General features: G+C 28.1%; 2 protein-coding genes and 1 non-coding gene across 4 annotated transcripts; all 3 read right to left on the reverse strand.

Annotated features, from left to right (window-relative positions):
• Positions 1 to 8,749: 8,749 nt before the first annotated feature.
• On the reverse strand, positions 8,750 to 19,491 carry LOC145194135 (THO complex subunit 5-like). Its single transcript, XM_090068033.1, has 20 exons — positions 19,310 to 19,491; positions 18,953 to 19,126; positions 18,502 to 18,615; positions 18,132 to 18,229; positions 17,766 to 17,841; positions 16,036 to 16,106; positions 15,699 to 15,813; positions 15,491 to 15,573; positions 14,153 to 14,202; positions 12,322 to 12,399; positions 11,986 to 12,044; positions 11,645 to 11,744; positions 11,442 to 11,535; positions 10,998 to 11,311; positions 9,858 to 9,949; positions 9,699 to 9,783; positions 9,482 to 9,588; positions 9,144 to 9,236; positions 8,942 to 9,015; positions 8,750 to 8,856 (listed from the first exon to the last, which is right to left on the reverse strand). The coding sequence occupies exons 1-20, from the start codon at positions 19,424 to 19,426 to the stop codon at positions 8,796 to 8,798; spliced, it is 2,055 nt and encodes a 684-aa protein (XP_089924159.1). The 5' UTR covers positions 19,427 to 19,491; the 3' UTR covers positions 8,750 to 8,795.
• On the reverse strand, positions 10,792 to 10,863 carry Trnap-ugg (transfer RNA proline (anticodon UGG)). The gene has a single exon. It is a non-coding gene; the product is annotated as a tRNA-Pro (tRNA).
• Positions 19,492 to 20,126: 635 nt separating the features above from the next.
• On the reverse strand, positions 20,127 to 25,379 carry LOC145194133 (uncharacterized). 2 transcript variants are annotated; one of them, XM_090069776.1, is made up of 9 exons: positions 25,075 to 25,379; positions 24,879 to 24,927; positions 23,865 to 24,074; positions 23,190 to 23,511; positions 22,971 to 23,058; positions 22,088 to 22,835; positions 21,769 to 21,968; positions 20,676 to 20,900; positions 20,127 to 20,383 (listed from the first exon to the last, which is right to left on the reverse strand). In XM_090069776.1, the coding sequence occupies exons 1-9, from the start codon at positions 25,341 to 25,343 to the stop codon at positions 20,182 to 20,184; spliced, it is 2,313 nt and encodes a 770-aa protein (XP_089925902.1). In that variant the 5' UTR covers positions 25,344 to 25,379; the 3' UTR covers positions 20,127 to 20,181. The 2 variants fall into 2 exon arrangements, with proteins under 2 accessions (XP_089925902.1, XP_089925903.1); XM_090069777.1 differs by having other exon boundaries at positions 24,700 to 24,927; positions 25,075 to 25,361.
• Positions 25,380 to 26,243: the final 864 nt, after the last annotated feature.

The following is a 26,243-nucleotide window of genomic DNA, read 5'->3' on the forward strand; positions in this document are numbered from 1 at the left end:
CTTTAATTATAGATCAATGAAAATATAGGCTTTTGTTTTAGATAATTTTGGAAGAAAGGAAAGAGAAGGAAACTTATCTCCGTTATGAAAAAGGTTATCTCAGTTATGAATATGCCGGCCAGAAGTAGTCCATGAGGTTCCGATTTCTTCAAACAAGCATAATTTCAAAAATGTTATTACAACTGCGTTAAACCAGTTTTCTTTAGTAAATATTTGTAAATTTACAAACAAATGATCCTGAATATGAACCTCATATTCAGGAAACTTTCGCTTTTCTTACTTTTCATCTTCTTTTCCTCAGCCTTACTTAACAAAGGAGGAGAAGTTTGAGAGCAAATAAGTTTAAAAAAATATCATTAAGGTTTAATTAGTCAATTTTGCGATAACTGATCCTCTATATTATCAGTAGCGTATTATCAGGTTTTAAAACCCTTTTTTTTTTTAATGTAGTCATTCAAAGGTCAATTCTTGTTAAGTAACTTTTGAGTTTGTAGATTCAATTAATCAATCAAGATCAGAGTATTTCGTGTTAATAAGATTTCGTGTGATTGTTTAAAAGCACAGATCGTTGCAAATAGCAATTCTTTGATAAAATTTAATGATCTAATTATTATAAAGAACGTACAAAAGTATGATAAAGAACGTACAAAAACATATATAAAGAACGTACAAACATATGACAAAGAACGTACAAACATATGACAAAGAACGTACAAACATATGATAAAGAACATACAAACATATGATAAAGAACATACAAACATATGATAAAGAACGTACAAAAAGATGATAAAGAACGTACAAACATATGATAGAGAACGTACAAAAATATGATAATGAACATACAAAAATTAATATTTAAAATAATTTATATCCGCATTAAAAAAAGTGGCATTTACAAAGTAAAAAACATTAATCAAACTTGAAATATCGACAAAATAAAAACACGTAAATAAAGTATTCATATATATACATGCAAATATACACAAATAAAAAAATGATAAAATATCAAATACGCAAAGAAAAAATCATAGAATTTGAGATCGAAGTTAAGCGTAACAATTTAAGATAGAAATGATGGAGTAACTTTAAAAATCAAATCATACTACGGTACAAATTGCGGTCGCTTTTTGAGAAAATTTCACCTTTGATAATGCGATCTATTCGTTAATACCACCAGTTTAGTAGTCTCTCCCCCCCTCCCCCGCCTCCTTCCCCCCCCCCCCCCCCCGTGTACAAATGGGATCTGAAAATGAGCGACAAATGTTTTCAATTAAACTAGATTTGGTGATTTTTTTTTTACTTGTTTTTTTAAACTACTTAAACCAAACTTTGTGGATCACAAATTTGAATTATTAATCATTTATAGTTCATTTAACAAAATGTACAACTTTTAGAAGTACAAATGTTTTTTTAGGTGTACAAATGTTTTATGACATTTTGGTGAATCGTTATTATCTAAAGTTTCTTTACATACTTTCTTACAAAACTTTTTGGTTGTACAACTCCTGGTGGATTGAAAAATAATATAAAAAGAAAAGTTAACGCTTAAAAGAGTTATGAGTAATTTAAATAGAAAAACTTATACGCAATTCCCCAGCACGACTTGAAAGGTTGTTGTTTAAATTATGTTTACTTTCCAGTCCTAAAATACAAAAATTACTTTTTATGTGATAAAATATTTTTGAACAAAAATATCAAAACTTAAATTTGCAATTTAATACCTTTTTTAGATCTTTTTTCTTTTACATCTCATTTTTTTTCTTCGGCCAAACAAAACAAGTTATGGGCTAAATATTGGTATATAGCTATTCACTTTATGATTAAGGGATAATCATAATAAAACTCTTCCAATTTGTATGTTTTACATATTCACACGAGGAGGAGTCGAGGGGCGGGGAGAAGAGAGGGGGGGGGAAAGATAAAAAAGGATGAAAGGGCGAAGCCTCCCCCCCCCCCCCCAACCTACGATATGTCTACTAAAACAGAACGAGGTAAAATTTTTCATTATCTAATTCATCTTTACTGGCATAGAAAGTTTTTTAGTAAAATATTTATGAAACAAATTTTTTTTTTGAAGAAATTTATTTACTGTTAAATTTTAAATTTTTCTAAACTCGCAGTTATTTAATCAGCGACGTGTACGTGAGTGTGTGCACGTGAGTGTGTGTATATGTGTGTGTGTGAGAGAGAGAAAGAGAAATCAAAAACCTGAGGTATTTAACCAATTTAATCAAGTAGAACTTATAAGACGTTTTAGCAATATTCTAATGAATAACAATTTTTTTGAAAAATATCCGGTTCCTCAAATTAAAAACTATGCACTATTTAAGTTCGCTCTCAATAAAAGTTCAAAATGAGTTCTAACAATAAAAATGTTAAAAGCGTATTAATACTTTATGAACTTAATTCCTTAAAAAAAACAACAAGAAAAAAATTTTCATTAAACATAGTTGGTAAGCAGTTGTTAGCAGAGCCACACCGAAAACACGTTTTTCAAGCCATTCGGTTGGTCGCATTTCAGATCAAATCTTTTGCACTAGGAACATCACAGAGAGTTTGAAGCAATCCCTCGGATGATTTGAAAGAAAATAACTGAGCAAATAAATGAGTGATTACAAAGTTGTTCTTGAATATCGAGACATCAAAAACCCACTTTACGGCTTATCTTTCGATGATATACCAGCTGACCGAGAATTGCTTGAAATTTTAGATGACGCAACTGAAAATGTTAACAATCGAATGGCTTCATATTTTTTTAGATGTTGTCGAAAAAAAAGTGGAGCAGAAAAGTATATAAGTGACGACGAAAAAAGAAACTTTCAAATCATCAAGCAAGACGAAAGAGAAACATTAAAAAAAATGTTACTCAAGTTATCTTTGCCTGGAAACGAAAAGAAGATGAAACGAGTTTATAAAGAATTTTCTAGGAACCTTTACATGTCGGCAAACGGCAAATCTTACCTTTTATTCTAATATATATATCTAAGTATATATCTACCAATGTAAAAACGAAACAAATACGTATAGCCTCAATCCCGTGCAGTAAGAGCATGTTTTGAGAACATATGTTAAAATTCTTTTAATTATTTTACAGAATGTATTTTTGGTATAGTAGTGTAATTTGATATTATTTATTTATTTTATTAAAAAAAATGTGTTGACATTAACTTAGCCATCATCATCATCACACTGCAAGCTGGCTATCATACTGCATGTGTTGTTCTCTTTTCGTTGCTGCTGTTTTGATTATATTCAAAGACTCATGAATTTTTTAGCCAGATATCAAAACTTTATTTTAAAAAAAAACATATTTAAAGCATTATAGATTAAGAATGAGTATTCTATGTAAAATAGTCATGAATTATTAAACAAAAAAATAAAATAATAATAATAATATTAAAATCAACAACAATAATAAGTTACCAATGAACAATTTTAGCTTGAAAATAATCTTCATTCTTTTAATATTTTTCGCTAAAAAATTCAATAAAGATATTAGCTTCAATAAAGTTATTAGCTTCTCCTGCCATAACATTCAATCGATCATTTGTACCCCTTTATTCAGGCTTCCGATAGAATTTGCTTAAGACAGCACATTTCTAGCTGAAAAGCATAAAAACGTTTACTTAATTTGCAATTAAAGAGCTTAAGATATCGATGAACAGAAAAGAGTCAGCCAGGATAAAGCAAAAAAATATTTGATTTAAAACCTTTCAACACGGTTAGAATTTCCTGTAGAGATTTCTAATTTTTTTTTTAAATACCGACTAGTTTAGAACAATTTCGAGTTACACATTATCTAAACACGAAATAAACACCTTAAAAAATGTTAATTATGTATATCGAAAATGATTTTTTACAGCTAAAAATGAACCTGTAACTTAAAATCACGAATCGTTATTATACATCAATGATGCAAGGGAAACGAGTATCCAGCATTGAGCTGCACATAAGAGGGACCAAGACACTAACTATGTTTGGAAATAAAACAGTAAAGGAAACTTGAAAGGTATATTCCCAAAAAAAGCAACTGTTTTCTCAGTTTTTTCGCTGCTTAAAACATTTCTCCAACCTCCAGATGAAAACACACAAAAAACAACAACACAACTTTACAGCTTAAAGTTATACTCGTTACTAAATCAAGAATTGTTGTTTGGAATATTTAAATATTTAAATAGGCTAAAACTTGTTCATTATATAACCACATTTTGCTTTAATTTTGATAAATAATAATCCCTAATCGTATAATCATCCTTTTAATCATTCATTATAACGGAAAATCTTTACAAGCATCTACAGTCAACTCCTATGTATTTTGTGTAAGGAACTCCAATTAGATCAACTTCTCCGTTATTCTTGATGCTTAGCTGTACAAATGTTTTCTTTTCTTCCACGTTTTTACAGTGTTTATTCAAAGTGCTGCAGCAGGATAAGAGTTCTGTTAGGCATGACGTATTTCTTACCACCGCTGCCAATTTGAAATAGTTGATTTGAAACTGCTGATTGTTTTTCGGGTAAAATGTTACCACTTCGTAAGTTCCAGCAGGCATCATCATGCTACTTGTCTTTGATTTGCATTCGCTAATAGAATCGTTTTGCGCTGGTTCGCCCGTAACCGAGATCAGATTTAAGTTTGAAATTTCCTTCTCCACTTTCTCATACAAGCTCCTCAGGTTTTTTAGCGAAAAATTTTTTGAAGGAGATATTAGGTTTATTAATGCGGTTTGATGTTCGATTTCCTTATCGCTCTCCTGAGAAACTGGCAGTGCGTAAATAAGGTGCGCTGCAATAATGGATAATAGACAGATCATTTGCATTCTGGATGGATGTTTATAAGCTGAAAGAGAAAAAATAAAAAAAAACATTAGCTTCAACTTTTACGAAAGGAAAATTTAATATTAAATACTTGAAGTATTCTTGAAGTTTTTTTTTTGGTTGTATAAAGTTTTTCTTTTCAGAACATAAATACATACATACATACATACATACATACATACATACATACATACATACATACATACATACATACATACATACATACATACATACATACATACATACATACATACATACATACATACATACATACATACATACATACATACATACATACATACATACATACATACATACATACATACATACATACATACATACATACATACATACATACATACATACATACATACATACATACATACATACATACATACATACATACATACATACATACATACATACATACATACATACATACATACATACATACATACCTTAGATTGCTATACTTTAATCTCTTTCTTGAGTCTCAGATTTTTCTCTTGGTTGTATTTTACCTTTTGCCATTTCTATCAAAAGGCTCTACTATATAATATCAATCGATTTACTGGCTGAGCTGACACTAGTCAGCTCTGCCAGTATACTGGTTTCTAACGAGAAACAACTTTTCATCTGACAATACTTTCGCGTAGGAAGAAGTTCATGTAATCATTTTTCTGATTTGTTTTTGTAGAAAACGTTTGTAACCTAAAAAGTCAATATACTGGTAGAGCTGACTAGTGTCAGCTCTACCAGTATATTGATTGCTAACGAGAAACAACTTTTCATCTAGCATCACTTTCGAGTAGGAGGAACATGTAATCATATTTCTGATATTGTTGCTGTAGAAAACCTTTGTAACCTGAGAAAGTGGCAACAATCCTAAGCAAATAATCTAAAACAAAAGAGTTTTATCGACAAAATTATTTACACAAATTTGCTATGAATGTGTTGATTTTGCTGTAGCGTCAGAGCCCCATACTGTTTTGTACAGAACACATTTCATTTTCTAACCAGCTACTTTCGTATCCCTCTACAAAATTATTTAAATGTGATTTTAATGTTGAAGCATCCTTATTGATACAATAAAAAATTTAATGTTGATTTGTTAATTTTTTTTTTTTAAATTAAGGTACGAAGGACAGATAATAGAATTTTTAAAAATAGATAAAAGAAATATTTGAAGAATAATATTTATTTACATCGCTTTTTAAAAGCTTAGTATCTTTAAGAATTTAGAAACAATAAAATGAAAATAAATGAGGAAAAAAGTAAAATATAACTTTCTAATTTTTATAAACTCAAAACAAAAAAGACAGTAGAAACGTTAAAGTACATGCGCCTGTTGAGAAAATATACTTAACGTGGTGGACTTTTTATTTTTTTTTGTATTTCATTAGGAACTCATAAGAAAGTTAACTAAGTTCAACTTCCCAATAAGTCTTATTGCTTAAAAATTTTTTTTTTTGCGGTGTTCACTTTTTTATAGAAAAAATCTTTTCAAGTATTTGACATGTTCTGACTCTCTCACAAATTCTGTACAAATGTATATAAAACCCACTCTGAACAAAAATTGAATATTTATCATTTAGATATAATCAAATTTTAGTGATTGAAATATTCTTTCGATATAACAAATTTATCTTTTTTCTACACTTAGTAGACATCTTTTAAGATGAAGAATAATATTTGAGAATACAAATTATCTTTAATACTCTTGATTCCTCATTGGGAAAGCAGTAAAAATTCAATAAACAAATCACTTTAAAGCTTGGTAAACATTGACTCGTCTTCTTTTTGCAGTAAAAAAAATTTTTTTTTGTTGCTTTTAACAGAAGTTTAAATTTTTTTAACAGAGAAATTTTTGAAAACCTTTCTTAATTAAAGTAATTTACACTGTAATCATGGAAAATTGTGACAGCTTTGAAGAAATGAGGGAATAATTACCGCTGCATCTCGAAAATAAAAAATATATGGAGCTCTTTCTTTGAAGGAAGTCGAAGGAGCGAACGATTAGTTGGCATTTAGAAACAAAACGGAGTTCTGAAGAAAATTGGTTATTGAAAATGTGCTAACTGAACTTGAAGTAAAAAAATTGGTTGAATGGTTTGTCATTTAATTTGGGCGATCCGAAGGATGGTTTAATCCTTCTGGCTGCTTCAGACGGAAACTTCATAAACCTTCATTTAGTCCACAGTTTAATAACGAATCAACTTGATCAATGTTCCCTTGATCTGTGTTGCAATAAAAATATTCAGTACAGATCAAGGGATCATTAATCAAATTAACACAGCAAAATAACATAAGCTATATAACTTAACATAACTAAGACATGTACCAGAAAAAATTTGCGCGGACGTTACAAAGGATATTTATTTACCTATTGTATTTAGATATTGAATGTTATATATATTTTGAAAGTACATATATTAATTTTATTAAATTTCAGTTAAGAAAGTTTGTGAAGTTTTGTATGTGAGAACGCACGCACTTTGCGTTTTACACTTGACATCAGCTTTTGCGTAGTCTTCAGCTGGACTTTCTTTGTTGCTCTAATCCATTTATTTTTGAAGTCTTTAATGTTTGGTTTCTTTTACATTGAAACTTCGTTTTCTTTTAACAAGAGCCCTAAATTTTAGATAGGACGTAGTTCGGGACAATTTGGTGGATTGCAGCGTTTTTCAACGAAATCTACTTAATGTTCTCTAAGCCAGTTTAATGTTGTCCCAGAGTAGTGACAATGCTAAATTGGGTTAAAATAACGGGTTACCCGTGTGTGTTCTTAAAAACGGCAATAGACTTTTCTTAAGGCATTCTTTTATGTATATTTTGCTGTTAAATGTTCTCGTAGTCACTAAACAAGAGCTTCTTTCACCACATTCACAAACTGCTTGCCAAACTAAGAACTTTTTAGTGAATTTTTGCATTCCAATGCATTTATAATTGGAATTCAGTTTCTTGCAATTAATTGCTGAATAACATTGGTGTCCTGGAAGAGATCGGAAAAATGCAACACAATAAGTTTCATCGTCAATAATCAAACAAGATTTTTTAGCACATAATTTTGATAGAGCAGCTTTGAACATCGAATTGCGAGATTTTCTTCACGAGGAATTTTTTTCTTTTTATAAGATTTATAGCCACAATTTCTCTTTACTCTTTGTATAGTGGAAGCACTTGTCTTAAATTTAATCCATAAAGTTCAAACAAAACTCTCCGGTTTTCTGTCTAAGGCATCTTTCACTTTTTTACCAAGATCTCGTCGAACAAAACATTTTTTTCTTCCACTTCCTGATTTTCTTTTGATTGTACCAGTGTATTTAAATCGTTTCACAACGCTCTGCACTGTTTTCAAAACAATCTGTAGCTATTTTTAAATTGTTTTGTTTGATATACTAGGACTTTCAACGAGAAAATGCTAAATTTTTTCTCGCTTCATATCTTGTTATAATAACATTTCAATGAAAACTAATTGTTTTAATAACAGAATTGTGTAAATTTTAAATACCATTAATAAAATGACATTTTAAAATAATAAGCTAATTAAAATGATGCACGGTTTCCGTAAACAACGCATCAGAACACGCGCAGATTTTTTTTGGTACATGTCTTATGTAACATTAATATAATTAGCATTAACAACATTGAGGGAAAATTTGTAGTTGTGACATAAAAAATCCAAATATTCAGAAACTAATAATGATAATTAAACATATTATACACAACGCGGGTTGGTTTTCTCTTCCAGGATTTGACAGCCTCTCATCCTACTTTCTAGAGCATTCAATGCCGATCCATTAGATGGGTTTTAGATGAATATAAAACAAACGACAAAATGGACAATCTGAAGATTACCGAGGATTGCAGTGTAAAAACGTGAAGTCATTTGCATGATTTTAAAAAAAAAAAAAAAAAAAAAAGAAGAAAAACCGCATATCTCATTATTCTTCATTAACAATTACAACTTTTTCTCATTAACGCTGTACAAAATATCCTCCGTTTTGGTAACGAAAAGGTCGATTACGATCACGTCCTCTGAAATTGTAAAGCAATATTCAAAAAAATATAAAATGGAGCTAAACTATAATAAAAATAGAGCCAAAAAACCAACAAGACATACTTTATCTTTCTTATGTAGAGCCTATCTTTGCTGGGATTCTTTTCGCCAGTCTCGATAAATATATCAAAGCATACCTAAATCAAAGTAAATATTGTTTCTTCTGGAAAAATTTTTTCGTTGGATTGAAAGTATCTAAGATTTAGATTTAGATTAGTGTTATTCTTTAATTAAAAAAAAAAAACAAATTGAAAAAAAGAGTAACCATCAACTTATGAAGCATGGATGAAAGAAGCTTATCAGATGAGCAATTTAAGGTCAATTCTTCTGTAAATGCATTTACTTCCCTTTCTAAATTCTAAAAATAAAATTAAAACCGCGTATATCAGCTAATTCGATTTGTCATTATATAATTTACTGATATAAACAAGACATATCTTTCAATGGAAATGACCTGCAGATCCTAGGCATCCATCTGCCTAATGCACTGGTAAAATGAGAGACGTACCAAAAAAGAACATTTAAAAAGGTAAAGAATCACGAGGAAGGTCAAATATCTGATCATAGAACGAATCCTACTGTATTCAAATAATAATCCTATACTTTTAAACAATTGCGTGATTCCATAGAAGCATTCTGCAAGCTCAGCAGAAATACCGGGGGTTGCTGAGGGTAGTTTGGATGGATAGCCACTAACACATCTAGATTATCTAAATAAAAAAGTTACAAAACATTCAGGATGAATCCAAATTTATGGCAAACATTTAAACTGAATTTCATATTTATTTTTTTTTAAACTAAATATAAAAAAAAACAATACTTTCTCGAGTTATAGTAGCAGAATAGTACATGGAGTCTTGTGGCACAATATCCATTGTTAGCAACTGCCTTCCATTTTCATGACTCTAAATCAGATACTTAGTTAAAAAATTCAATTAGACATTTACACGCCTACATTTTTGAATTACGAAAAATTTACCATGAATTGTTCCGTGGTGATTTCTTTCCAGTTCGATAAGACACTGAGCGATTTACATGGACTGAATTTTAAATCAGGAAGTTGGAGGTTTTCTAGAAATCAATATTTTACTAAATTTTAATAGAAGTCTTTTTATCCTTAAACAAAATTATATGATTTTGTATCATCGTAATCAACAATTGTATTCTGTATCCTTTAAAATCGAATTAATCGAAGGATAGATGATCTTACAGCTTCTGGGGACTTAGTCTAGCCCATAAATTAGGCCTAGGCATTACTCTATAAACAAAACGGGTAATCCTAATTTATTTTTACAGCAATCTTAAACACTCACTGACTCGTTTCGCAAAATTATTAACATTAATTTTATTTTGTAAGGTTCACGCTGCACCACATCGTTGGTCTCCTAAACTTAAATATTCGTTAATGATTTATGTACAGGAAATGAAAATGTACCTTTTCAAAGGAAATGAAAATGTACCTTTTCAAAGGAAATGAAAATGTACCTTTTCAAAGGAAATCAAAATGTAGCTTTTCAAAGGAAATGAAAATGTACCTTTATGTTCTACTTAGAGAATACGAAAATAGATGTACCGTGTTTTCTTGTACCCTAATCGTATAGAAAAAACTTTTCTAAAACAGTTTTTACTTTTTCATTATTTTCTGCCAGGATCTATTAAGAACACCGGTTTGCAATCATTTGATTCAAAAACCAATTTTTTAACTCATTTATTTAAAGATTTGTCAAGAAATTCTGTTTTAATAAAATAAAAATCGCCGATGGTCAAAAGGTTTTTTTTTTCAATAATTAATTATACTTTCTCTTTTATAATAAGTTACTCAAGATCAAACTTTCACGATACCGAAGAATTTAAACATGAAAAACTGCATCATTTTTTAATTCAACAGACCGACATTAATTGAAATAAAATTTGGGCTCAACCGGGATTCGAACCCGGGGCCTCTCGCACCCAAAGCGAGAATCATACCGCTAGACCATTGAGCCACACATAGTTAATAAAACAAGTTTAAATTTAAAAGTTCTGAAAACTACTCATGCATGTTATTTAGTATACTTGCTGAATAAAACAGAGGTGGAAGTTTGATCACTTCATTTGAAAACCCAGAAAATTAACTTACCGAGTTGCTGTAGCTGCTTTTGCAGTGACAATCTTCCTTTTATTCTCTTCCGTATATGTTGAATGACTGTTTGGAAGTGTTTCATGCTTAAAGCAGAATAATTCATTGAAATCTGAGGCTTTTCGCTTGGTAAATTGTTAAGTCCACAAATCCACTGAACCCATAAATATGGAAAACCGACAGATTTAATATAAGGAGCAAAAGATTCTATATCCAAGCATTCTAACTGATACTTGCTTGAAACACTTGGTAATTCACTGCCTGAGTCTGTGGACAAAAGATCTTTTAAAATCACATCCGAAGATAGCAATGGACTGTAAAAGATCAAAATTTAATAAAACCAAAAAAATCTTAAGAAACGAAATATTTTTACAATAAAAAAGTTTAACAAACACTGCCAACAATTTATATGCTTATACACCCTGTCGTGCGACGAGAACTTACAAAGTTGATGTTTCTGGAATATTAAGATTCACTTGGATGGAACTCACACAAAGTTGTGGCAAATATTTAACTAGCATATCCAAGTCGTATATATCTGAAATGAAATTTAGTTTCTGAAGTCAATCTAAGAATTCTGAATTCAAAGTTTTTTTCTTCTTTCTTTATTTTGTAATTTAATGAAAAACAAATTTAAAGGAATGTACCTTTTTTTTTTAATTTTATACGAACAGCAAGTGGATGCGCTGTCAACAACTTAGTTCGTTTTTCTTCTAGTCGATCGAGTGCACCCTCTTTTTTACGACTCTAAATCATAGTTTTTAACTGTTGTTTTTAATTTCTGTTTTTTATTTTTTATTTTTTTATTTTATTTTTTTACTTTTTGCATAAACAAAATAATTACCTATTCTAAATAAGTTTTAAAAAAATAAGTTTAGAAAAATAAGTTTAAAAAAAGTTTTTTTAAAAAAAACTCTTCTACATAATAATACTAATTACTAAATGCTAAACTCTTATAAAACTTTTCTGATTTTTTACAGAAACTTACTCTGCGTCCATTTGTTTCAGTGGATTCAACGTTTTCTGAATCAGATTCATCGCTGTCGTCTGAAATGATTAAAATAAACTGATGTCTGAAATGATTAAAATAAACTATAAAACTGAGTTCTAGATTTCAACTTAAGTTTAAGACTCATTAGATACACATTTCTTGATATAATTACTTTGTAATATTATTTATAAGTAATAATATTTATAATAACAAAACTTTATTATTTTTGATAAGATTATTTATAAAGTATAGTAATTTATTTGTAATCGACATGAAAATCTATTAGAAATGAAAAGAAATATCAAACAAATTTGGTTCCTGTAAAATACAAACCTATAACTAAAGGCTCTGTTAGAAGATCATTCTTTGCCTCATTTATATCACCCTCGATTTCTACTTGCATACTCTTATCTAACAGAAAAAATTTTAAGTCTTAACTAACTACTTACAGTGCAAAAATAACCGGACAAGTGGATTACTTGAGATAACTTTTGAATGAAATGTACAATTTTTTTCAAATTTTCACTGGAATGTGAAAAAATTGATTACAATTCTAAAAACAAATGAATTTTTGCACAATCTAAGCAATCTAATCTTAAAAGTTCATTTTATTGAAATATACGCATGCATAAGTATCAGGCCAGAACAAAAATAATAAAATTCCAATACTTTTGTTGGCTTCTATTTAATGTTTAAAAATGGTAAATAAAACAGAAAGCATTTTTAATTTAAAAAAAAAGATTGTTTTGAAAAAACTTTAAAAATGACAAAGTAAAAATATACAAGTTTAGCTGTCAAAGAAGTGGTATTGCATGCAGATCAGTTTGATATACCTAAATCAATAGCAGCGGATATATGTAAAAGATATAAAGAAATAACAGTAGAATCCCTCTAAAGTCAGGAAGGCCTTGATATACATCTGAAAGACAAGATAAAATTTTAATTTGGACCATAAAAAACCATCCAAACAAAAATGCTGTCTTGTTAAATGCTGAAATGTGTTGACAAAACCAAGCATCATTTGAGGTCTGAAAATCTATTTGGAAAACAACCAGCAAAGAAACCTTTTATTTCTGTAAAGAATTGAAAAGCATGCTTGAGATTTGCAAATGAACATTTGAGTTGGTCGGAAAAACAATGGTCAAAAGTACTTTTTTGTGGTGAAATTTTTGTGATGGTGTTAGATATGTTCGTTGACCAAAAGGTCATAGAAAAGATCCTAAATACCAGCTACCAACAGTAAAGCACGGAGGTGGAAATGCTATGGTCTTGGGTTGTTTCAATAGAGATTGTGTCAGTCCAATCCATTTGATTAATGGGATAATGAACAAAAGTACATACAAAGATATCATTAAGGATGTTATGCTACCACATGCTAAAGACAAAATGCCTCAAGGATTGATGTTTCAGCAGGACAATGGCCCAAAGCACACTTCAACCCTTGTGAAACACTTTTTTAAGACCAAAAATATTTTTTTAACAGAATGGCCTTTGCAAAGTCCTGACCTTAATCCTATTGAACATATATGGGAACACCTTGATCCACAAATTTCAGGTCGAAAACTAACAAGTAAACATGATTTATTTAAAATTCTGAAATAAGAATGGGAAAAAATCAACAATAACGTGATTATGAAGCAGATGGATTCAATGCCTTGTCGCTGTCAAACAGTAATCAATGCCAAGGGTTTCCCCAACAAATTATTAAAGAAACTTACTCTAAATTACAACATTTTTAACAAAACAAATATTTAAAAAAAAAATCTACTTCAAGTATTTTTTTCTGCACGGATACTTTAGCACGCGCTTATTTCAAAAAAATGAACTTTTAAGATTAGATTGCTTAGATTGTGTAAAAATTCATTTGTTTTTAGAACTCTAATCAATTTTTTGACATTCCAGTGAAAATTTGAAAGAAATAGTACTTTTCATTCAAAAGTTATCTCAAGTTATGCGCTTGTCTGATTACTTTTGTATGCTACTGTATTTGAGAAATGCTCTTAAATTTATTTCAATAACTTGCATGCATTTTAAAGATAGAAATACTAAATTCTATAGCAGAGAAAACAAAATATTTTACACTGTGAAGAATATCTAGATAATAAATAGAAGTTACTATAAAATTTAACTAGATTATAAGTAGAAGTACTATAAAATAAATTACCACATGCATCTTTGTATGCCTTAGCTTGAACATAAAGCAAATATAATGGTCTGAAAAAGAAAAAAACAAAATAAACAAAGAAACAACATTCTAACAGTTTATAGTTATATTCTTAGCTTCACTTTTCACTTGATGTTTGTTCAAAATTGTTAAGTTCATTGATGACTAGTTTTGTTAAATTTAAGAGTATTTCAAAGTTCTTACACCTTAACACTATCTTTTATCCTTATTTTAGATTTCTTTTTTTTTCAGTTGTCTAATAAATGTAAAATTTAAGAGAAAAACTTCCATTAAATTTGATTTTTACTTTTTTTTCATTTTTATTTCAAAGAATTTATACAAGTTTTCCGTGAGCTTTAAGAATCTGATGTTGAAGCAGTTGTTATACAGGAGAGTAAAAGATATTTGCAGTGAAAGCAACTCTAAAGTATTTCAATAACCCAGCAGTTCTCCCAAGAAGAGCTCAAACATCTGATAAATGATATTAGTCTCTCAAATAGATAATTTGAACTCTTATCATCCAAGCTAAAAGAAAAGAACGGCTAGAAACTGAAATAAAAGTGTATTGCACAAGGAAGGCAGTAGGACTCCTGGCATATTTCTATCAAGATAAAGAACTTGCTTAATATAATAATAATATTCAGACTACTCCTTCTAATGAGAGTCTTGGAATATTGATGTGAAGATTGACAGTTGTTTACAGAGAGTTTCACCAGAAGTAAAATAATAAAAAGATAATGCAAAAGATGAGCACCAATAGTCTATATGTTAAATTAAAGATGATGAAATTCTTAATTAAAAACATTGTGGATAAAGTTTCCTTTTTTGTCTGTTTATGTGATAGCAGGCCCAAACAAAATCATTGTAAAAGAATGACATGACCCTCAAAGGAAAACAAAATATGATACAGCAAACATAATGATGTGTTGATAAGAAAAAAAATCATTCTCCATCACATTCATTCTCTACCATTTTTTTTTTTTTTTTTTGCTTTTCTAATTTTTTTTGTTTTGATTTTGACGAAAAAATGTCTTGCAAAACTGATAACAGGTTAGGAATCTGTGTGGAAAATTTTTAAAAAAAATAACAAAATGATTTTAATTTCATTGACAAGAGAATATGTTTTAACCAAATTTAATGTAATTTCAAATTATTACTTCAGTATTCTTATCATTTTAAAAACTTATTTACGTTAACTAAATTCTACATATCTACCAATTTCTTTATATTTAGATAAAAAATTCAAATACAATCACTTTACTTGTTGATAACAAAAAGTTTACATTTATCTTAAGTATTTTTAGTTGGAAATGTAAATTTGTGAAACTTTATTTATACCTGGATAAATACTGTGCAGATTCAAACATCAAGCGCTCAGTTTCAAATGAAACACCCATAAGCTCTTGCACAGGCTCAGTAGTCTATAGTAAATCCAGAAAAATTTTATTATACTAGCTTCAATTCTGGAGTTAAAATAATATTTTAAAAACTATAAAAAAAAGCTTAAAAGTAAAGATAAATAAACAAAAACAAATGACGAACTAACTTTCATAATTTGTGCAAGGTGCGGCTTTAAACTATTTAAGCAGTCTGTTTTTGTTAATATTTCATCTTCAATTTTTTTCTTTTCTTCTAGAAACTTGTTCTTCTGCTCTGACAATCTAAGATAAGAAGACTAAACATATCCAAATAAAGACAAATAATCAATCGATTTCTCTTCAAATACCTTGAAATTCTGCAATGATTATTTGTTGAGAGGTATTCTGATCTCAAATAAGAAATATCACAGCTTAATGTTTTGCTCAGTTCGCAACAATCTTAAATAAGAAACATCATAGCTTAAATTTTGCTTAGTTGGCAACAATGTTAAATGTGAAACTAACTCTTTTCTTCTTTTCAACTCCCAATCAAGTCGAGCCAACATCTGTTTATGGGTATCATTTTTAGTTATTTCCTAAAAAAAAAAAAAAGAAAAGAAAACTGACAAACAACCCCCATGATGAGTAAATCAGATGTAAAAAAAAAAAAAAAAAAAAAAAAATTAAAAATTAAATGTCTAAAATTTTTACACATTTAATGACTGCTTTAAATGTGTTTACCTACTTTGGGTTTCTTTCTTTTTGTTCAGCTTTTATTTTATTTTGTTCCAATTTTAAAAACAGAAACATTGAATTTGACAAATAGTTAGAAAGTTCTACACAGGATCTTAATTTACGAACATTTCCACAGCAACAGCCATTTAATGATACCGTACACATAACCATAAATAGTCTTAATTTAGACTTAATGTTTTATATTTTAATATAAATAGCTTGCAAAATGTAAATAAATTTTTTAAAATCAACCTATTTGATAAAGTCAACACTGTAAATGAAAAACAAGTAAAAATCATAGTAACACTATAAATACATAACAGGATCTTCTATCAAACAAGATCTTTAATGAATGCAATAGTTTTTAATGAATCTATTTTTGCAATAGTTTTTTCAATGATAAAACCTAATTCTTAAAAACTGCTATTAATATGCTTTAACCAGTTCATTTGCTTTTTATTCATCTGGTAGTGATGTTTTAGATGATAAATTTATTTGCATGGTGCATATCCTTCTGTAGAAAATTTGATTTAAAATAAAGCCACTATGAGTATTACTAACATGTTTTAAATAAGCCAAGGTGAGTGCAGTGATAAGATGTCAACACATCAACAAAAAAATTAAATAAACTGGAAGTTTACTGTTCAATTTGAATTTTGAAAGCAGAACAGACAGAATAGCTAAAATGTAACATATTTACTTATAGCTGCAGATATTTACTTCAAGTATTCACTTTATTTCTGTTGCTTAAAAAGTTTGTTTTTAATTCTTTTAGTGTTTCCTTTGGGGTTTTGTTGGTAATGATAATTTTTTTGGTTGTAAATACTAAGATTACTTGGTACAGAAATAAGTTTGTTAATTTTTTGGTTTTGTTAATAAATTTCTATACCATTTTTTCTCTTTTCATACATTTCTATTTCTTTGGAGTAAATGTTTGTCACATGGAAAAACAAATCAATTTTATAATTTCTTTGAAGTTGTAAAATGGATTTGTTTTTCCATGTGACAAACATTTACTCCAAAGAAATAAATTTAACTTGTGCATTCAACTCTCAAAAACTTCACTAATTTCCCTTATTTTTAAAAAACACTTCCTTGAAGTTGACATCAGTTTATAGAGTTTAACAAAAACTTCAAAATCATTTCTGAATCCTAAAAGAAAAAACTTTAAGAAAAGTGGGTTTTTTGTGATTGAGTTTACATCAATGTTTTGATCACTTTCATTATTTATTGATTTCATTTCATTGAACTTAATTGTGAGTGTTGAACTTAACTGTGAGCATTGAACTTTATGGTTCTTATTGATGTTCTACAAAAGAACATGTAAATAACTTGAAGATGTGTCATTATGTTTAATCTTTCTCTAGCAATTTACTTGTTTTGACTATAAAAATTAAATTTTTACCCATATCAAAATTTTTATTAAGTACTTAAAGAGTTTAAATGTTCATTTTTAATTTTACACCAAATCTAAAAGAATAACAAAACAAAAAAAAAATTCAAAAAGAAAAAAGACTTACCGGAAGAGACAGTTCAACAGGAGCTTCTTTATAAAATGTTTCAATGTCTACCAAATCAATATCTTCATCTTTTGATCTGTAAAATCCATTTTAAAATATGAAACTAAGTAATTATTTTTTATTTTACAAAGATCGAAATTTTCAAAAGGTTCTATGATCTTTTTGTTTACATTTGGGATGTAAACAAAAACTTTGCTCAAGATAATTCTTAATTTTAATTATGCTTTGTAATCTTACTGCATCCTGCTTTAAATGTTTTTTTTGACAATTGATTTTCGAACACTAAAGAACTTGCAAAATATAAATTATCTTACAAAAAATTGACACAATATTTAATATTTTATTATAGAAAAACGCATATCTTACGAAAAGTTGACACAATGTTGAATCTCTTTCTTTAAATGAACTACTTCATACAAAAGATTTTGTAGTTCAAGATGCAAACCATCAACCTTTGATTTTGCCTGACAATGAAAATAAAAATACCAGCAATTTTAAAACAATTAACTTAAGACATCAAAAGTATAAAACCCAAGTAGAATTGTAGGGAATAAGAACCATTATTTATTGAAGGATACATATCAAGCAATATTCCATAATTAGTTTATCTATAGAATGAATAGTTAGAGACAAGCCCACAGAATTGTTTTTGAGTGGCATAATTACTTATAATAGTTTCAGATTACAAACTTTATTGATCACAGAAGTTTTTTTAATGCTACCAAAACTTATTTACCGCCTGAGTTTTTTCAGCTGCATTTTTCCCTCTCATTTGGGCTAGTCGATTTAATTTCTTTAAATTTGTTGCTAGAATAACAGCATCAATCCGCTTTTCTTTAATTTCTTCACACTTTACACAATAAAATAAATATAAACAAATCAGTTAAAATTTATTTTACAAAATTCATTTAACTAGACTTAGAAAAAAAAAAAAAAAAAAAAAAGAAACTCATGCAAATGTTTTTACTCCAGAATTTGCCAAGCTTTGAACAGAACTTGGATTTATTAAAAATATATTTTCTATTCATCTGATTAATTCATCAGATGGGGAATAAAAGTAGTCAGCTTGTAAATAGTGGTCAGATATTTTTATATCTGGCAACTATTTAAAACCCAAAAATATCTTTTATACCTTTTATTTTTAAAAAATATATAGAAATTACTTAAAAAAGAGCTTATATACATACACCGTCTTTATTTTTCTTTAAACTATTGATTTCACTGATAACAGTTTCAATATTCCGACATGTTCGATGAAACAAAGCAACATCATCATAAGAATCTCTTGAAATTGCTTCTTGCTCTTCATATTGAAAAACTTTACGATCTGTGCACTCTTTTTTTGTTGGGCCTGTTAGTACCTAATTAAAAAAATTGTTTTTGGAGTTGGATTGATTGATTTGGAAATTGATTTAACTATTCAGTCAGTCAGAACCCATAAATATGGGTTGAGTTTAAAATTATGTAGCCTTATATCAGAAAACTAACCTAACAAAATCATAAAAAACGCAATGTTGTTAAAGATACATTGAAATAATGATAACCTTCACTGTGGAATTTCCTTCAGCATTTTCAGTCATAGGACTGTCATTAGCTGTTGACAAAATCTCACTGCCACGTGTATTCATGCGATGCTTAACTTCGTCACTTTTTGACTTCATTTAATTTTGAATAATATATATTGTTTTTTATGCTAATTTAAAAATATTTGGTTTATATTTTTTAATATTTTAAAAGAAAAAGTAATAAAAATGAAATAAAATTTTAGAAAGAACAAGCATTTCCTAAAACAAAAAAAATTTTCAAGATACAAAACATGTAATGTATGTAATGTATGTTATGCATGTAATGCATGTAATGTAAGTAATGTAAGTAATGTAAGTAATGTAAGTAATGTAAGTAATGTATGTAATGTATGTAATGTATGTAATGTATGTAATGTATGTAATGTAATGTATGTAATGTATATAATGTATGTAATTTATGCATGTATGTATGTATTGTTGAACATAATTAGATTTTATACCTTTACTACAATAATCAGTGAGACTCCAATATTTAGTAACACACATGCATATACATATATATAATATACATATACATATATATAATATACATATATACATATATAATATATATATATATATATATATATATATATATATATATATATATATATATATATATATATATATATATATATATATAACAAGACTTTTAGTGGCCCAGTCATAAAAAATTTCCTCAAATTGAAATAATAAATTCTAAAATACTTTGCAAAAAAACTTTTATCAAACAAGTTTAGAATTCTGACCATGAAAATGCTTGAAGTGCTAGAGCAGTCTGATGAAGTAGCATTACTGATAGTAAAAGACTTCTGTAATAATTAAATAAACAACAAAGAAACATTATACAGTTAAAATTGTAGCACTTTGGTAAATAAACATATAAGAAGCATCAGAACATAACTCGCAATTTGATAAAACAGACGAGGAGCATAGACACTCCAAATGAATAAATGATAGCGTTGAATGTACATACATAAGCAATAAAAACTTCCTTCTAAACAGTGGTACAAAAGTAAAAAAGACCGAAAATGCTCCAAAAGCTTTTGTCGCCTAAAAGAAAAAATATAAGAGAATTAAAAAATATAATCAGCAATAAGAGAATTAAAATAAAAAAATTCTAATTATATTTTTAAATGTTTTTAACATTTGATAAAATTATATTCTAATTATATGTTAAAATGTTTTTAACATTTGATAAAACATTGAAACAATTTTTTTTTTTTTTAAATTTTCATTAAACTTGGATTGAAAAGCTAGAACATCAATAAAAATAAAATTTACAAAACCTTCATAGAAATATAAACTAATTTTAGACACAATCAAAATACAACTGATAACATACTTCATTTTACTGAAGTCAATTAAACTGGCCAGCCAAAATAGTTTTCCAGAATAAGTTGAACAAGCTGTTAATATATTTGATATGGTTGGATGATAATAATACATCCCAATCATTCCAGAGGAAATATCAATTGTTGAAAAGCTATTTGAATTGCCTTGACTGAAGAAAGTCAATTTTGATAAGCTGAAAAATAACCCCAATACTTGCCAATCTTTTAAGTTGCAGCTGTAAATAAAAAAACAATACTTTTACAGCTAACATTGAACAGTCGATCAATCTTAAGTACCTACTCATATTTTATAAAACAATTATTCAAAGCTAAATAAGTATAATCATAAACATTGTTGCCTAAGAATATAATTATCGTACAACATATAAAAAAGAAAAAATTAGTTAGACACAATTCATATTTTAATTGTTGCTAATTTTAAAAAAATTGACTGTTTAAAAATTTTATTTTTAGCTATGCCATTTCTATTGTTTATTTTTTCATAATGAACAAATCCTAAACAAATGCTCAGAATAGTTTTGTTTTAGTTTGCACAAATCCTATTCGTGCAAACTAAAACAATAAAACTATTCTGAGCATTTGTTTAGGATTGGCACATAAATTTGCACATAAATTTTGCCACATGAAACATGTTCTTGATAAATTGCATGCTTTAAGTGATTTTTGTATGGTTGCTGTATAATCCTATATTAATAATTTCTCAGATGTATCAAATATATTGTGTAGTTTTCTCAACATTTGTATTCAAGGAAAATAAGTACTGGACAATATTTAACACATTTAAAAGTCTACAAACCATGTAGAAACCATGTTACATGAAACCATGAACATGTTACAAACCATGCAGTCTTTGATTACATGTGCTAAATGTTACTCAGTACCTACTTTCTTTGAATACAAATTTTAAAAGTCAGAACATAATCAAAATTATAAAGTTAAGAAATATTAAGAAATTTGTAAACTTTAAACAGAATTATCAAACAACCATAAACTTTGTGTGTTATATGAAAATTATATTATCAGGCAAGCCCATATATAAATATACTAAATATATAAAGATATACAAATATTGAAAACAAATACCATGTAATAAACTCAGTAAAACATCTTTCAAGACAAACTAAAAAGCATATCCATATAATCTGTTGCTCACGGACAAGCAGTAATGAGAGCAAAACAATGTATGTTTTAGCACTCCATATCTGTAAAAGCAATGAAAGAGCAGAAGCCATAGCAGTTAAACGTGCAAAGAGAACTTTGTCTGGCCAGGTGAGAAATAAAGCCTATATAGATAATAAAAAACTATGATGAATACTATTTATACAAACTCTACAAGTTTTCAAAAATAATCATGTTAAAACAACAACACCATTTGTAAAAATTATAATCTAACTTTCCTCACCTTAGGAAAATGGAACGAAATTAGGCTTAAAAAACCAATGACAAATATAAATCTACCAAAAACATTTTTCTCTTGAATCATAAAATAAAAAATTAACGACAATGAAGCCACCAATCCAATCTTGTTAACATTCTCATGACGAACAAACCAATCGGATAAGTCTTGAAGCTTAATCCATTTCACACCTGTCTGCTGCCAAGATGTTATCAACCTCAGTAGCAGTAATATTAGAATAGATTGTTTGCTAAACCGGCGATGAAATGAAATGAGTAACAAAAACAAAGTAGTTGTAAAGAAATACCATACATATTGTTCTTCTTCAATATAACTACTGGAACCAGAGCTAACAACTGCCATACCGAGTAAAGCAACTTGAAAAAGTTCAACAAAACTTGTTTTGTTGCATGAGATTTTTTTAATATTTGATTGCCTTGAAACAACACTTTGCATAAGAGAAAGCACAAAGATGAATATTGTAGAGAATAACAAGAGAAATACACCAAACAGCATGTACCATTCATTGTAACCAGAACTCTTTGAATGAAGTATATGTGAAACCTTTTCAACTACTAATTCAGAATAAGATTCAGAGAATGAATGATTGCCTATACAAATCAGGAACAAATCATTTTTTAACACTGTTTCAGACAGCAACAAATACTGACAATGAAGTTGGCATGCAGCATGCTGTATAACCAATTTTGAATTGGCAGAGTTTTTAAACAATGATAGAATGGGTTGCCCAACACTAAAAAAATATTCATTAGAATACAATTTTTCTTCAGGATATTAGCATATTGAGATATGAGAAATAAAAAAATCTTTTGTTAGAAAACAAAAGCAAAAAAAAAACATTTTTTTCAAAATTCTTTATTAATTTGACCTTTTTTTAGGAATTTGAAGACCGAACAACAAAGCTAAAGTTGGAGCAATGTCAACTTGTTTAACATGTTTATCTTTAAATTTCTCTCCTAAAAAATTTTTTGATAAAAATAGTATTTTATTGTTTAACACTCAGTTATTTATCAGATAATATTATATTTATATCAGATATGTAAAAGGGTTTTATTTTAAATAAAACATTTCTTAAAGAAATACAAACCTTTTCCTGTGCTATCTAAAATCAAAAGTGGTGTCATTACTTCAAGATATGAAGCACCACCATGGCTGCCAGTTTCACTCATACCATGATCTCCGCATATAACAAGGACACTTTTACTGCCCAATTTACTATCACGTTCTACTAGACCTTCGTACAAAACTTTTATTATATGATCCATCTCCTTTAGCTTCTCAGGAACTAAAAGACTAAATGGACCAGCAAAATGTCCAATATGATCGAGCCCAAGATAATGCAAAACCATTACATTCCAATCTTGTTTTCCAAGCTCATTGCTTATATGTCTTGTAACATTCATGTCAACCTTGAATAGAAATATAATTTTAAGGATTTTTATGGAAATATAACTGTTCTTTTTCATAATAAGTTGCAACATTTCAAATACATATTTAAATATGCACCCATACTATTGCAAATCATAATCAAATACAAATTGCAAAGTAGGTTAAAAAATTTATACTGAACTTTAAATATAATTTTAAAACATAAAGCAACAAGATCGGTAAACAATGTTGAATTCTTACAGAAATAACCCTGAATTGATAGTTATGTACAATATAACTATTGAGGTAAGAAATAAGAAAAAATAGAGAAGAAGAAATAAAAATGAAAAGTACATAATATGATTAGAAAATTGCTGTAAAATTAAAGTAATACCTCTGTATAATCTGAAACAAAGAAAGACTGTGTACCATCATAACGCAAAAAAGAATTTGGGAATAACTTCAGCCATGTATCATCACCAAAAAATGTGATATTAAGACCGTGCAAGTAAAACTGCAAAATTAAATTATCGTCAGTGAACTCAGGTGAAGCAGTGTTAAGAAGAACCTCTTTGAAACTTGGTATCATACCTGATAAGAGGGCCTAAAAAAAAGTTTGGACTACATTCAATACATAATAAAAAATAAGTTAAATCAAGTCAAGCATAATTTAGCATAATTTAGTCAGTGTAAAAAATATAATCAATTTTTACTTTACTTAAAAAAAACTACATAAAGAAAAAAATGGGTTTGCTGGAACAGTTTCGAAAAATCAACCACTGGAATAATTTCAAACATAAACTACTAAAATGAGAACATTAAATTTTTTCAAAAAACTCTGAAAACTACTACTGAAATAAAATTGACTCTTTTAATTACTAGAACAGGTTTTAAAAATCATCTACTAGAACAACCTTTAAAAATTGTGTACGAAATATATATATATATATATAAATTTAGTGTCTAGAATTGAAGACGGCAACCTTATGACAAATATTTTAGTACCGGAAGGAACTTTTGAAATCCAATACTGGTTTTTAGTTTTGTGAAATCAGTAATTGAAATCTTTAACAGTAGTTGATTTTTTGAATTTTTTACAGTTTTTAAAGATATTCTAGTTATGAAAAGAGAATTGACAGCACTTCAGTAGGGGTTTTCAATCATATACCAGTAGGTTTTTCTACGAAGTTTATTTAGCATATGATTTTTTGAAATTATTTCAGCACTACCTGTTGAATGTATTTCAGTATTAAAAAAAGTGGCAATCTCATTCCAATAGCTAAATTTTTAAAGATTCCAGTATTTGATTTTTTGTAGCTATTATAGTTTTTGTCAAACATTCTATTAGTTGATTTTCAAAGTTATTCCATAAGTGGATGTCGAATATGTTCAGCGCCCTCAAAAAAACCTTTATCCTAGGCATTGTGACAGTGGGTGGCTTTGCCCTTGCCCAGAAACTAAACACAATAAAGAAAAGTATTTAATAGGTTTATTATTCCAGCAATAAAAATATTTTTTTTCTGTTAGCTAACTGAGTTTTTTTGTTCAAGTCATATTAAATTTATGATTAACTATTTTAATATATATGAAGCCAGACAATTTACCTGTATGTCTCACCGCGAGCTATCTTGCCACGTGTAAAATTCAAGTTTTTTGACCAATGATTTTCATTCAGTACAAAATCAGCTCGCAAAGCATCAATGATAACAAATACCATATGTGAATATCTGGCTTTTAAAAATGAAAGTGAAGGGTTCGGTAGATTGCACTGATGGTTTTTGGGAACATCAGAAGGAAGAAAACCATTATAGAAACAAAACAATCCAAACATATGCACAAGAACTGACAAATACAAAACTGTGCTTTTATCCATTTAAAATGTTTATTTTCTGATAAAAAAAAAAAAAAAAAAAAAAAATACAAAAATGTAAATGGATTCACATTTCAAATATGTCAAACAACCTAGCCTTAATATTAGTTATCTTAAATATTATTTTACAAAAAGCAAGTTATTAGTTATCTTAAATATTATTTACAAAAAGCAAGCTTTAAAACTGTAAGGTTTTTTTAGCTTACAAAAAAAAACCATTATATTAAAATGTTCTTTTTCAATATTTCATACTACATATTAAATTTTTTTTTTATTTTAATATAAATATGGAGGTTAAAACTCCAATAAATGTGGAGCTTTAACCTCATTTTCTATAAATATAGTAAAATATTTCACAAGTTCACAACAGTCAGTTCTTGGAATCACTACAAATTTTACTACGAAAACAACAAAAAAAAAAACCCTCTCTAATCTACAAAAGTTTTGAAAAGGGAGATTCTTTGCTTTTTGGTAAAACAATGGTTGCACTGCTGTCTGAAACAATTTTTTTTGAATGATTACTATTATGCTACAACTATAAACTGTTAAGCAAATTACGAAAATACGAAAATACCTATAATATAAAATACCTTATGAAAATCATGGATAGGAAATGATTTATTTTTCTAAATTAAAATTTTTTGCGGTTGGAAATGTTTAAACTTATTGTTAAAGTCTTAAACTCTTATTTACTTTGTATTTACTGATGGAGAGTAAGTTTAATATCCAGAAATAAATAAATAAAAGAACAACTTTTGTCGTGCGAAGAAAACAAAGGAAGAAGTTAAGGGACATTTTAAATAAGTAAAATGTGTCCAATGTGTCACATACTTGAATAAAACAACCACTGGTTTTTTTTTCAGAAACAATTTTTAGTTGTTATGCCAGGTAGGGGTGGGGGGT

This window comes from Hydra viridissima, unplaced genomic scaffold (genome assembly GCF_058129835.1).
Source record: "Hydra viridissima isolate aposymbiotic clone 2 unplaced genomic scaffold, HvirCarnegie_v1 scaffold_12, whole genome shotgun sequence".
Lineage (NCBI taxonomy): Eukaryota > Metazoa > Cnidaria > Hydrozoa > Anthoathecata > Hydridae > Hydra > Hydra viridissima.